The sequence below is a fragment of the Copidosoma floridanum genome, unplaced genomic scaffold (assembly GCF_036245765.1).
Source record: "Copidosoma floridanum isolate Cflo_tuat_1 unplaced genomic scaffold, Cflo_Japanese_pri ptg000033l, whole genome shotgun sequence".
Classification (NCBI taxonomy): Eukaryota; Metazoa; Arthropoda; class Insecta; order Hymenoptera; family Encyrtidae; genus Copidosoma; species Copidosoma floridanum.
In genome coordinates, this window is record NW_028321910.1 from 3,590,283 (window position 1) to 3,605,794 (window position 15,512).

Below are 15,512 nucleotides of genomic sequence, written 5' to 3' on the forward strand. Positions count from 1 at the left end.
CGAAGTTTTGACCACAGAAAATATCAATTGTTGTTGCGAAATTTCTGCGGTTCAAGGAATTGTATGTTGATTGTCATGGTTAAAAAAGTAATGTTTTTCTGGGATTTAATAATTGCAAGTCCCATTAATATAAAAGTAGTAGTTTTAACCGTAAGAGATTAAGATGTTCACAGTGAAATTTGTGCATTTTGAGGAATTGGACGTTGAATAGTATGGTCCATAGGAGTAATATTTTGTTTTACTTTACAAATTGAAAATTTAGCTGTAGCGGAAAAAAGTCCCTATAGCGAGAAAAATTAAAAGTTGCGACAGCCAAAAGTCTTTATTTTCACCTGTTCCATTTTATTGTTAATGTCCAAGAATGTAGATTTTTGATGTTTATAATTGTAATGTTTTTCTTTGGGACTTGTATTTTTAGCATCAGTGAAACTTAAACTATTTTTTGTGCACCAAAATTTTAATTTTTAGTATAAAAAAGTTTCTAAACCTCTCAGTTTTCACCTATCTTATTCCACTGTTTAAGTCCTAGAAAATATAGTGTTGGTAGTAGCCACAAAAGAATTTTTCGTCGAGACTTATATTTTTTTGCACCGATGATACTTGTATTTTTTAGCGGCGCATCGCAAATTTTTACTACAACTCCTGTAACTTAAATAAATTTGAAAATCCATCTAGATTTCACGATATGGAGGGATAAGATCTTTTTACATTAATATTTATTACAAAAAGTATATCTGGACGACAAAGCCCTGATATAATGTTGCCTAAAAGCATTCTAGGCTGAAGTTAAATTATTTTTTTGGTGTTTGAATATTTTTTTGCACGTCTACGCACCCTCTCTGTGGAAACGACGCACTACGTGTCGTAAATTTACCAAATGTTAAAAGTTACTTTTTGACATGTCATAAATATAATATTTGACAAGTCGTAAGATAAATTTACGACACGACATAAATGACAGATCCATCTCTGATATATAGTAATACCGTACATATATAAACAGCTACAACAACAATACAGTGTGCATTTATCTGGTTATCACGATGGAGTGTTTGTATAACCTTCACCAATTGAGGGGGACGCAATAAATTGGGCACAGTTTTGTAAGTATTAGAAGTAAGGTGTTGTTGTGTCTGCTCAATACCCCTGTAATCATCCACCCGGTTCGAGTTTGGCTGACTATTGTGATTATTGTTGATCGTACCAGCTTCAGTGAAAATCGACTAAAACCACACACGCACCTGGACAAATGTTACTATCTGCTTTAAGTGACTGCTTTCCTGCATGGTTGTTTCTCACTTAACCATATACTCTAATCATAAACTTTGGCCAAGAAAGTTTTATGCAGGAGCCAAGTCTGTAAAAGCAGCTATCAGCACTCAATCAGATGAGATAAACTTTGCCTCACTATCTGACTAGAGTAAATGGTTAATGGAGAAACAACAACCATACAGACAAAAGAGCAGTCACTAAAAGCAGTCAACAAAACGTGGACCATATGTTTGGACTGAATGTTTAGTGGGGGGAGCAGTAAGCACTACTACACAGATTAGCCACTATGGAAGGATCATTTTGAATATGTTAAAATCACGACCACACCACCTTATTTCTACCATTCACAAAACTTTGCCCAATGAATTGTGTACCCTCTATCGACCACAAAACACTCTATTGCAATGATGAGATAAATGCACTCTATAATTTTTTGGCTGTTTTAGTATTTCATTCTTGTGTTGACATATATTGCAATGCAGTGAACGGATGATAACGATATATATGTACAGTATTATTATACACATACGTTCACAGTGTCAACGGGCACTAAAATCCGTCACTCACGACAGTCTGTAGACCTTAGAATTACGATTTAAAACTATGAACTGATAAAATAAAAAATGTTGTCAGTTGAGTGCCCAAGAACGACACAGCTCTGGATGTCTGCAGACACCTTGTGGGTTTTTTGCATAGTAGATGCATGCCAAAGAGTACTAATTAAGTGCTCAGCTTTTGTTGGATATATACTTATATTAATTGTACATACATTTGTAAAAAATATTTAAAAATATGATGTGAATATTGTGAATATAAGTGGTATACATATGTTTTTGTGTAGACTATAGGGTGTACAACTTAAGTAACAGCCAAAAACTAAAAAATGTATATACGACAGAATTACATAGGCATATGTACACAAGTATATTACTTTTTTGTTTGTATTAGATAAATTAGATGACTAAATAAGTGATGTCCGTTTTTTTGTATAGCTATCCTGCTTTCTAGTGCTTCATGTAGTCAAAATTTATAGTAACCTTGAATAATGAATAAAAAAGACTTAATTGTATAAGTTGAATAAAACATAACCTAGCTAAGAAATTTTCGAAAGTGAGCTCGCATATACGTTATTTACAAATATTCTTACCTATAGTATTGCACCCACACGTTGTAATTTCACTGGACCAATTACAAACGAAAGTAAAGTGACAATGAAACAAACAAGATCGCGTTTTACTCGGGATAACGAGATGACGATCAGCTTAGCCACGACGATTCGTTGTTTGTTGTATGTATTCAGCACATGTGGTGTGTTCCCTAAGCAGAACCAAACGTTCTTATATGATTCTTATTCCATTCTCGTTTGCGTTATAAAAGAATCCTTGAAGGTAACACAAAGAAACTTTTTACGTTTATTTTATAATATACAAATACTTACTAAATATTATTTAACAACATTGTTAAAGATAGATCAAAATGCATGTACATCGTGCTACTTATACTATACGCTATCATTTTTTTATGTATTACTAAGTAAAATAAAATATAATTGATATGATATGAAAGAAATTTATAAGTATTCTTTAATAGCACTATCATTATTTAAATAATGCTTATACAATGTCTTCACGAATTCTATTTTGGTGACGTAGCCAGAATGCTTAAAGTATTGTTTGCCAACAAAAATATCACACATTTACTAATATAAAAAAAACACTTTTTCCATCCTTTTTTGCTAAAAGCGTGTTTAATAAATTATTTTACTATTATTATAAAAGCATACTAAAAGAATACTTCCAACAATTCTTTTTCAACTCTTTTATAATATGGATGCCGTCTGGGGCTGGTTCACTCCACTGTACGTTGTGTATCAAAAAATAAAAGTAAGTCGAATTCAAATACTGAAGTGACAAGTTCTTTTCTTATTTTCTCTCGATTTCAAACGCAGACGTGTTTTAATGAGAGTTTGAAATTCGGTATTGGTAAATATCACGTTACGAAATTAAATAGACAAATTAGTCCTCACGTAAAGTCTAGGGCAATCACATTTACTCCGGATGGTACTGATGGATCCTAGACCAGTCACGAACTTAAATCATTTTTCTTCCTTGCGTAACCTCTAGAGTGTAACTACCTTTGCTCGTTACGGTACTTATAACCTCTAGATCGCGAACGTGATACTATCCGACTCATTACAGCAGGTATTCTTAATAAATCCAAGGCGTGCCGCAAAACGAGTGCATCGCATTATTGCTCAACAACCACGTTGATTTCATCAAAAACAGCCGTCCTCGCTCTCTTTCGAATACTCGAATATAAATATAACTACCTTTTGGCCCCGCGTCCCACCTATGCACCCAGAGCGAGTCCCGAGTTATTAAGCGAAAGCTTAGACTCAAATAATACGTTGCACTGACGTAACAATCTAAAAACAAGATTTCATAAAAGCTACGGTTGCAGTATCTAACAGTAGTCTATTTATCATAAGAAACAGTTTTTAGTTACCTTGCTCCTAAAACTGTGCAGCACATATTTAGTACTTTGAACGAAAAGGTTATTCGTTCACGTTTATTGCATGAAATGCTTAGCAGTTTATAGTTTCAATAAATAAAACAGTTGAGAATAGTTGAGTCCGATATCTGTCGATTTATCCTTAAGTCTAGTAGAAAAAAAGATGTTACCAAAATTATGGGAGTGAGTATTAGTTTCTTGAAGTTGTGTGAATGCCTGCTTCTTGATTGAAAAAGAAACAGATATTGGGAATGTACTAAGAAAATCTAATTTTTGTAGTAAATATATCTAGTTAAAGATAAAAATTTGAGTAGACAATTTTTTACTATTTTTTTAATAAAAATGATTAGAATAGACAAAAATTTTTACTTGTTCAATCCATATGGATCATCTTATAAAAACTACGATATTCCATAAAGCCTACGGTTAAAACCAACGTGTTACATTATTTTGAGTCACAAGTTTAATTAAATGGTGTAAGCCAATGTCCCCTAGATACGTTTTTGTGTGAAGGATCGATCACCTTTTGTGATAGTTTCAAACTGAAAAAAAAATTTTGTTTTTAAATACGGGACATTTTATTTGTGAAGCCTACTTTTGACACTTTTGAACTGCGCACCAACATGATTAAATTGGGCCAAGTGATTAGTTTCCAGACACTTGGAACTAATCATTTTGTATTTCGGAGTGTACAAGAATAGTGTCAATTTATTTCAGACTCAAATGGATGAAGTACAAACAAAACGTAAAAGTTCATACTGTCCTTGAGCTGCAGAGATTTCTCTAACGTTGAAATAATTTTTAATAAAATCTGCTGAAAAACATGGACACCAAAGGATTTTATGCAATAAAAATAAGTAAATTGTCTCTTTTTCTACCATATGAACGAAAAAATTGTAATCGTTGTATTTGAAGTCTCATTCTTGGAGTCACTTAAACTATTTAGCTTGGAGTCATTGTAGTATTTTTCTCTATCTGTTTATTTCACTTAGCAAAAAAGGACACACTTTTAAGCTTAATTACGATGTTTAAAACAATGTAACGGTCAAGCCTTTGTTCAGTACCTACCATAATATTAAGCTTGGCTTGGATCCTTGGTTATCACCACTGCTACATAAGGCCAAGAAACTAGTGCAACAATGAACCCACATATACACATGATGCTGTGACAACGGCACAGTATCCGTGGAGACAGACATCGTACAGAATGTCGTAGTAGATGACGTTACTGCACTGTCTGCAGCAACTATCTAAAGTGAATTTCAGGAAAAGTAGGTCAAGTCTTCTTATTATGTTATAAAAGTAGTGGGTGTCATGTCCAAACTTTCTCTGCCATCACTTAACACAGATAGAACAACTTTTTACGTGTGTATATACTAATACTTGGCTAAGCTTCTGTTCTGATATATTTGCTCTGCTTATTTGTTGGCATTAAATAAAAGAGATTCTATATTTTTAAGCATTTGATGCACTAAATCATTTTGAATAGTTAATAAGTCTAATTAGAGATTCATCGTTTTTTTCTGAACAATCAGTGTATACGTTGCTCTTAAAATGACTTCAACCTACCTTGGGCGTTTTTGAGAGGCTGGTGTGCCCTCAGTAGGAAAAATAGCATTCGCCACATAAGCGCTATCGCTTCGTGGCTACCTTACGTCCCTCGGGCCCTGCTTCGGAGGTCCCTTGGGCCGCAAAATAGCCCCGAAGACGATGGCACTTATCCGAAGAAAACTACTATTTTATAATAAGCGTGCTTAAACTAAGAACTTTGAAAGGCAACATTTTTGCTTGGCTTCGCCATGCCACACGATGGGTAAAAATCACTTTTTTGGTTCAAAAGCCTCTTAAGTTCACAATTTATTCTTGATTTGAATGATTTTGTTGTTTAATTCTTTTAAAGGTGGGCTTATTTATAAAAGGCTAATTTTCAATTTATATTTTCAAATTTACTCTACCTAACCTCAAATTTCGAGAAATAACGGAACCTGCTAAACCAAACCTTTCTATTAATTAATAAGATTTTTTGTAAATATACCCAAACACTAACAAATGAGCAGTATAATAAAAGTTTTAATATGATAAATGCATTGTAATAACAAGTAAGCTCAAGATGACGGATTTAAAATGGTGAAAGAAAACTAATTAGCTTTCCGAAACTCTTTAAAGACATTACTCAGGGGTTTTTAAGGTCACTGATTACGAATCTGCTATCGTTATTTACAAATTCAAGATGGTGGATTTAATATGGTAGACTAAAATTATTAAATTTCCTAAATCTCGTTGATAAACATTACTCAGGTATTTTTAAGGTCACTGACTACGAATTTTTTATCGTTATTTACGAATTCAAGATATTGGCTCTAATACATCGAACCAAAATTAAGAAATTTTCGAAATCTCATTGAAAAACATTACTCGCGGCTCTTACATTTTTTAGAAGTTTTTTTAAGTATAAACACAAGTATTCTATGTATTATTTCTATCTGGATACCTGTTGTGTTGAGTATTATGATATAACTTCTCACTTTTTGTCAAACGTTAGATGTCTCGAAGGTAAATAATGTAATTAATGATATATTAACAGTGTTGCTCATTATTTACAACGTATGAAACATTTTTTTTTTTTTTTGAAACCTTCCATATCCTAGAACCTATTGCATTTGTGGTCTTCCTACAAAATTCACCATACTCAATTTGTAAATAACAATGAGAGCTATATAATCAGTAATCTCAAACCTCCCGCCCCTCCATCACTTGTAGTAATTTTTGCTAAGATTGAGAAACTTAATGAGATTCTTAATAATAACATTAGATCTGCAATTTTACATTTGTAGATTATGATTAGAAATTCGTGATCGGCAACCTCAAAAACCCTCAAATAGTGTTGTTTAATGTGATTCGGAAAATTAATTACTTTTGGTCTGCCATATTCGATCCGTAATATTAAATTTACTTATTATTATAATGCAACTATTATTAGCAAACTTGTTATATACTGAACAATTAATATTCTGCAGTTATATTTTAAAAAACAAAATTTTTAGCTTAAAATAATGTTTCATTTAGCAGGTTTAATTATTTTTGGACATTAAAGCTTAAATAGAATAAGTTTGAGGTTGAAAATAAAAAATCAGCGTCGACAGATATCTTAGAAAATATCTCACCTTAAGGAAAAAAAATTTTTCTAAATTGGCTTAACGTTGAGATTCTTAGAAACTTTTGAACCATGAAAGTGCTTTTTTACCCTCTGTGCGCTGTTTAAAGTTAACAGTAGATGAAAAACAGCAACAGAAACGTATTTTTAAATTTTAAGAAAATTTTATTGCCCCTTTATTGTATGAGCTACTACTACCTTAATACTATGGAGGACAGAACTATTTTGAAGTAGCTTAAAATCTTTTTATAGCAGATAGAGATCTTGATGCACATATGTTATAATAGCTACACACGTACATATTCTATTGGCTCTTCTTAAGTGTGGCTTAAAATATTAGACTGATCTATTAGTCTTCTAAATGCATTAATAACACAGTTTTTAGGTTAAAAAAAACTATCGTGTTACCCTTACTATCTCCTTTTTTTAAAATAATACATGTATGTTTTGTACTAGAAATATTTGTTTTATGTATTGCATCATCCAAGACGGTATGTCATAATTATTACTATGATTTTTTTTATATAGATCAATACTTGTGTACCAGACTATTAAGTTTTGAGTCTGAAGTCAACAAGTAATACGTTAATCTCTTAAATCCTTGGAAAAAAATTTTTGCATATGTGTACTGTAATACTTGTAATACTATTGGTGTAAAAAAGTTAAAAAAATATTGCAGTGAAAATTCTTTGCTTCATTTATATCAATTTTGATTATCTACAAAAGGGAAGTATCAACTCACTTGGATTTTAGTTGTTTATCTGTTAGTCGGCTTTGGTGCTGCTTTAGTTTTTCAACAAGTAGGTAGTATATAGCTGCATGGTGATCATAGCTATTATTTTTTAGTGACTGAAAAATAAGAGAAATGACATATTAAAAACTACTTAAAAAAAAAAAGGAAGAACTTTGATGTACAAATGTACTTTTTTCTTGTCAGTTTAAGTAAAAATGTATTACTTGCAAACATATACTATACACACGTGAAGCTGTAGTTATTTGCTAAATTTTTAAGATCCTTATGATGAAAAATTAAATTTTCAGATTTATTTTAAAATATTATTTATGTGCATATATTTAAATCTTTGAATCATCCTTAAATATATATTTTTTCAGAAACTTTTGTCTCCAATACAGTATTTTTGTATGTTCTTTTAAATAATAATTGCCTATTAGTTTTCAGACTTTACAATAAAATTTTTTGTAATACATATTTAATGTCAAGCAAAAGCTTCCCCTCAGTCTCTTTTTCTTACATTTACATTACATTGATTGTGTGAACCTCGGCCTTAATATTGTATTATAAATACTTTCATTGATGATTTTTTGTAATTTAAAATAAGTTATTAGAATAAAACTTCTTCTGCAGTACTTTAAAAAATATCATGCAAGTGCAAAAGAGAGACATTACGCACCGTAGTAATGCAGAAAGCAAAGTTGCTATGATCATTGCAATCGCTAACTGCGAAAAATAGTCAGTCGACATTGCTGAAATTTTGCATACTGACTCCTTACGCATCCTGGATGGTTTAGGTGTAGTTTTTATCTTAAAAATAATAACAATAACAAATAATGAGCTTAAAGTTTCGTAAAATTAAACTAGCTTCTCACTTTCGTTCAGTAGAATCCGCTAGGTGAGGTAGAAGCAAAAATGAAGCTACCTGCAATAAAATTTAGTAAGTTTGGATATTATATGCCAAAGCAAACTACCAAATACCACAGTCAATCATCAGCAGTGCATGTAGCATAGAGCTACGATTCATGCGGCTACGTATCCCAGCCACCAACAACACTGTTGTCTAATGGATGGAAGGAAAATGACGGATGAAGAAGTGCACAGCAATACTCTTTAAATTTGGCTGACGCCGCTCCCCATTTTCAGTTGTTTCTCACCAGACGGATCTTAAACATCTTTGTTGATACAAAGGGAATCTGAAAAATTGTCTAATAGACAAGCGACTTACGTCAAACTTCATCCCGAGCCACCAAGATTGACGAATATAACCAACAACAAGGTGTTCTAAATGGTAACGTCTTTAGCAAAATACCAGAAGACGTGTCTAGTCAGAGGAAAATCTGGTAAAGCATTTATGGAATTTCATGGCCATTCTTTCAACCGTCTTCAGGTTAGCAGAGCAGATTTTGCTGCAACAGCAAGACAAAAAAAATAATACTGAGGAGCTTGGGCAGCCACAACAGCCTTCTTCTTAGCAGTCATCCCAATGGCATACCCATTGAGAAGGTATTTTTCAGGCCGACTTTTCCAGCTAACGATGAGCTGTTGGTTATCCAGAAAACGATCCAAAGATGAAATATTCTTTGGTCAGTGAAGTACCTTCCATAAGCACGATCTCCGTTTGCAGAGACTCTGAGGTCAAAAGTCAAGATACTCACAGCCAGCTCTCCATCATCAAGAATAATAATAAAAAATAGCTTAAAATTTTACAACTTGTTACTTGCAGGTCTGTTATTAGTATTAACAACCGGTTATTTTAAGGGCCACCTAAGAAAAAATTACTTTGCCAAAAAATACACTTTTACGATCATTTACTGCAACGATTGGTCGACTTAAAGATCTTATAAAGCTGACCCCTATAAAACTAAGTTAGTCAATTACTGGCAAATGTCATGAGCATAATTTTCCGTTGCAAGGCTGGAAACCCCAGTAACTATTGACCTTATATTATTCTCTTGACTCTAAGCATTCAATCTGGCATCACTAACTCTCTCCGAAGTCTGCGATAGGTAAACCTTACAGCTATGAAAGAAAAACAAATTTCATCAAATGGAATAGTTTCAAACAAGCAAACATTATAAAGTAATCTTCCCACCTTAGATCACAAAAACAACTGAGTAAAAAAAAGGTACTTAAGACACCAACGTCTTCAGCGTAACATCAGGAGACGTTGGTAAAGAGCTCTACAACTTTTTTTTATCATATAAACGTAGTTGAGTTGGCTTTGATGCTTTCAGAAATATTTTCTTTTAACTTTTAAATCATAGCAACAATAACAAGCACTGTGTTTTTTTAAAACTATTATGCTTTATTATACTTTTTTTCAGACTACAGTATCTAGTACGTCAGATATATTGACTAGCTCCAGTTTTAGTTATAAATCTCAAACATCAACAACTCTTGAAAATATTTTTTTAAAAACAATAGTGGTTAACTCACAAGCTTATTAATTTGACTACACTATACAGCTAACAGTACCAGATTAACTTTAATGTTTTTTTTTTTATGGAGTAGTCCAGAATATACAAATAGAATCCTGATGAAATATTTGTACAAAAATTAAATTATTATTGACATGACCCGGTGTTCAATATAAGATTATCAAATAAGATAAATTTTTTCAGATTATTATGTTTCAAAAAGTAGTGTCTTTAAATTTTATACGAAAATTTATTGTGAAAAAACAAGTAGTGCTTTTTATGTCTGAAATTATGGCAGAAGTAGTTCTTTTTTTAATCTTACGTACCGATTAGAGATTTACACAAATTTTATAAAATCAAAATAGTTTTAGAATATTCTACGCATACAATATCACTTACAGTAGCAAGAAAATGCGTTATTTTGTGAAAGATCAAGGCAAAATAATGCCTTATCCCGTTGTTTACTTATTTTATATAGTTACTGGAAAGTACATTCAAAACTTATTGACATTTTTTTCTGTATGTATTAATAATTAATTAAATTTATCTTGGAACATGTACTTTTTTTTCAAAGTAAGTAAAGAGAATCATCCATGTATTTTTGAAAAATTAATAATTCTCGTTATTCCAAGGAGAAGAAGAAAAATCTGTATCCATCTTACAAATATATAAAGCAAAGTCGCTAAAACCGTTGTAATCGCTAACCGGAAAAACTACTGAACCGATTTTGCTGAAATTTTGCATACCGATTCTTGACACTTCCTAGATGGTTTAAGTATGGTTTTTATCTTGAAAAACTAATTAACAATAGCAATAAATACGCTCAAAGTTTTGAAAAAATACGCTAGCTATTCACTTAAGCACAGTAGGATCCGCCAGGTGGCGTCGACATAAAATCGAAGCTACCTGCAACAGAATGAAATAAGTGTGGTTATAAAACGCCGGAGCGTCACAGTTTTTTCTGCATTCGTTGAATGGCAGTTTATCGACAATGTAGCTGGAGACGTGCAGTTTGGTATCCCGGTTACCGATGACGCTTTTCTCCGAAGGAGAAGTAATCTAAGTCTTCTCTTTCACCTAGAACCTTGAGGATTGATGAGTGCCACTAATGAAAAATTTATTCTAACCGATAACGTCTCTGGCGGAATACCAAGCGACGTGTCAAACCATATTACATCCTGCTCCAACACTTCAGAGTAATGTGGCCGTACCACAATCTGGCCTGGTGCCGTCAGAGAATTTTTATTACAAATATAAGCCAGGAAAGACAGCCCTAAGGAGTACAAGCAGCTACAACTGCCGACTTCTTAGTGGTCGTTCCAACGGCATACCTACAGAGAAGGTATTCTGCAAGCCCACTTTCCCGACTAACGACGAGCGGTGGTTATCCGGGCAACAACCTGAAGACGAGATATATTTTGATCAGCGGCGTATATATCTCCCTCATGTACGGTCTCCGTACACAGAGACTCTGAGGGTAAGAGTCAAGCTACCCACATCTGGCTCTTCATCATCAAGCATAATAATAAGAAATAACGAGACATTTTATCACTGGCCTTTTTGAAGGCCAATAAAAGTATTTACGTTCATTACTTAACCTTTCATCTCATCGGTTGTTTTAAGGGCCCCCCAAGTTTAAACTACCGGGCCAACAAATACATTCTTACTAGCATTTCCGGAGGCGATTCGTCGACTAAAAGACTACGTAAAGCCAGCCACTATTTAACCAAGTCAGTCATTCACTGGTAGACGTTACGAGCAGAGTAATTCGTCGCAAGGCTGAGAACCCCGGTGACCGACGACCCTATATTACCCCCTCAACTCTAAGCATGTAACCAGGAATCACCAATCTTCTCCAAGGTCTACGCTGGGCGTACCTAACAGCTATTAAGGAAAAACAAACTTGAGCCAACGAGAGTCTCCAACGGGCAAGCATCATGAACCAATCTCTACTAATCTCTCCGCCTTAAATCATCAAAACAACTGAGTCAGCAAAAAAAAGGTGCTTTAGACACCAACGTCTTCGACGTTATGCCAGGAGACGTTGGGAAAGAGCACTGCAACGAGCCCCAATGCTTAGGACTTTGTAATTTTTCTCCCGATCAGTCTGGGTCTTCAACAGCAGGCCAGATAAGATCACCCTGAGGTTTCCAGGCAGTCACATTTGCTGTAAACTTTAGTCAAGAAAGAGTTTACTTAAAAAACTCACCGGTCTTTTTTAGGGCAATGGGACGTTGAACTACCTTACCAACAAATATATTAGAACTTAACAAAATTGACAGAAAATTTTTGACCCTTTAGGGGTCACAAAGGTCGCAAGAGGGTGAATTGGAAGGAAAACTTCACATGTATCTAATGAACACAATTTTGGGCGTCAAGAAACTGATGCAGAAAATTTATCGAGATTGGAACAGTAGCCTCAAAATCGACAAATAAAGAATCCATTACGTGAGAGATCAGCTTTTTATTTTACCCTCACAGTAATCTCTTAAATCTTTAAAGATCTTAATTCAGGTTTTTAAATAAGAAGAAAATATATTTGTATTTTTGTGGCAATAAAAAATGTAGAGATTAAGCTCCAGAACTTTGTTGCTCTGGTAATAAAGTTGTAAGATAAGAGAAAACAAATTTTTTTTAATATATATTTTTGGGAGCTTAAAATCTTAACATCCTTAAAAAATAGCCCTTTTTAAAAATTACATAGGAGAAACTGATAATCAACCGCTTCTTATGTCCAACGATTATTTTATGGCATAATGAACGCACGATACTTTTCAGCATAATTAAATTTTTTTAATTTTCACAGCTTATTATTTGATCAAATAAACTGTATGGATTGCGAACAAATATGTTTTTAGTAAGAAAATTTTTGTTCTGAGAAGTGTCAGGAATAAATATAAATTTCTAACTGAAAATGTTTCACATTACATGTCAACACACTATGGTGTTCCATTTAGTAAGTCTCGGGCGAAGCCGAGACAGGGGGCTGCTAGTACAATATATATTCATACAATCGTTGAACGTCAGATAAATGTGATTTATATATTTAAAATCTGAAAGTGCTGCCACTCAGACTACTTGCGACGTTGCCATTTTATCAGACAGCATAACTATCAGAGCACACTTATACTGGCAATAGTGGTCAACATAGCTACTATAGCTTAGCTAATCATACAAATATTCAAGGCTTTACAAATCGCAATGCAGCAATCTCTTGCAACTTGTTTGTATCTATTTCACAACAACTCCTTTTAGAACACTATTTCTAACGAATTTTACTTTTGGTCTGTATATAATTATGCAATCACGTTCACTTACGTTCTTGATAATTCTAACTACATTATAGCATATCAGACAGTTTTAATCACAAAAAACTTTTTTCACACAATTAATAATACTTACGCTTGCAATACTGCTTTGTTCTCTGCTTATACCATAACTCATTATTATTAATTAAGTTAGTTAAACCAACATTGCTAAACAGACTCCACACGAATCAGATAGGGTTTTTGGCTCCCGGTTACATGGACTTGAGATAAGATGTTGAAGATTATCTTCTGAATACAAGTTTTGACTGGTGCAAGTCCTTAAAATGCACAGTTTTTAAGTAAATAACTATTGAAGTCACCGATTCTGCAAAGGTTAGTTAACAGTCGACGCATCTCAGTACAGATAATTAATGAATCTTGCTCGAAATACAGAGATATTATTAGAAAAGGGTGAACCGAGTGCATCTTCTATTCTTTACTATTATTGGGTGCAAAATAAAATTATTTTTGTTCTGTTAATAGAAGTGTAGACCATTTGCATTTTTGTCTTGTACGAAAAATCGATAGACTTTAGTGTGGGGAAGCGTTTAGTGAACCGATGAATAAGTAGTTTAATAATTTTTAACTATTAATAGCTGAAAAATATACACTCTGGATTATTAATATGAGCTGTCACAATTATTCTTATACAAATACATATGCTGACCATACGATTATATATATTAATCCTTTAACGACTGTAAACAATATTATTTTAACCAAAATGTATTTTGTAGTTAATTAAAATTAAACATTTACCGATGATGAATAGTTTTCTCGTTGCTTGTCCTAATTATTTTATTTGCGGTATTGCTTTCAAGTACTGGGACCTCAGATCTCAACTCAACCACAACTTTCTCGTCCAGTTTCTAAAACCTACTACTTGTAGATCCTACGTTATCCTTAACATTTTTTTGTGGCAATGAATACCGACTCCTATAAATGAGATTAAATTTTGCTAAGACGAATAACTATTTCTTGTGAAACGTAAAAGTACTTTTATTCGCATAACTTTTTTTGTAAAAGAATAGTAAAACCTTTTTTGAGTGTAAAAACGTTTTATTTAAGGTTTGATTTTGTGCTTGGGCAGTGAAAATTTTTCAAAGCGTAACGCTTTTTCTGTCATGCTTATAAAGATATACTAATACTTTTCTCTCTTTCTCTATCTCTCTTTACTGAGGAGCGTTGAGTTTACGTTTTTACCAGCCAAAATATATAGATGTACTATGTAATATTTGTCTACAAGCAGTTAAGTGAATTAAGTATGCATGCGCACGTGCACACACATACATGCTGTGCAAGGCCTCCAGCCAATAAGTGGCCAGTGCTGCGTGTTTATGGTGCTAACTGTAAGAATATTCGTCTGTCTAATTCAGAGGTAAGGTGAGTGGTCTACAAGCCACAGAAAGAGACAGAGAAATGACAGTTGCCGTCCATTATTGCGTGTGTATTAACTTACGTCCATCGGTTACAATTGACGCATTTAAATATAACCTTAATTATTAAGCACGTTGCTGTTCATATTATACCAACATAAAAGAAATCAGTCGCTTTTTACGGTTCAATTTGCTATCATATATAGATATTGGTGCTACTGCGTTGCAATAAAATTTATTTTTTGCCTATAATTGTTTCTGGCGATTTAAATGTTAATTATAAAAATGAGAATTCGCAGCCTTCAATAGACTTCCTTCAAAATTTTTTTACATTTACATATTAATAATAATTAACATCAATCTACTACCATAGGTGGTATGACTATAGACGAAATTTTTTAAAAATTTTAAAATAAAACCGCATCTACAACATTTATTTCTTACTATAGCTACCACAAACCAATTATAACTATTGTACAGAGAGATGAACAACACATTTTGCTATGAATAATTATGTAAATATTTTTTAAATCGATTTTTTTTAAACTTTTTCTTTATTCATAAATATTTTTTATTAATAAAAAATTTGATATGCTATTTTGTATTCTTTGTTAACAGACAACACAACTAGTATTTGTAAGGTCAACTTCTTCAAAATTTTAAGGTGGTTCTTCACGATGGTGCCGTATCAAAGCGACACGGGACCCTGTGGTTTTCTAATTTTCGATTAGCTTATTA

At 32.9% G+C, this 15,512-nt stretch overlaps 1 protein-coding gene across 1 annotated transcript in view; it reads right to left on the reverse strand.

Moving 5' to 3' along the window:
• Positions 1-15,512, reverse strand: part of LOC149373300 (uncharacterized) — a 1,143,724-nt gene that overhangs the window by 313,220 nt on the left and 814,992 nt on the right. Inside the window, exon 6 of the mRNA XM_089597536.1 lies at positions 7,680-7,786. Within this exon, the coding sequence (XP_089453662.1) occupies positions 7,680-7,786 (107 nt within the window). The remainder of the gene's footprint in view (positions 1-7,679; positions 7,787-15,512) is intronic.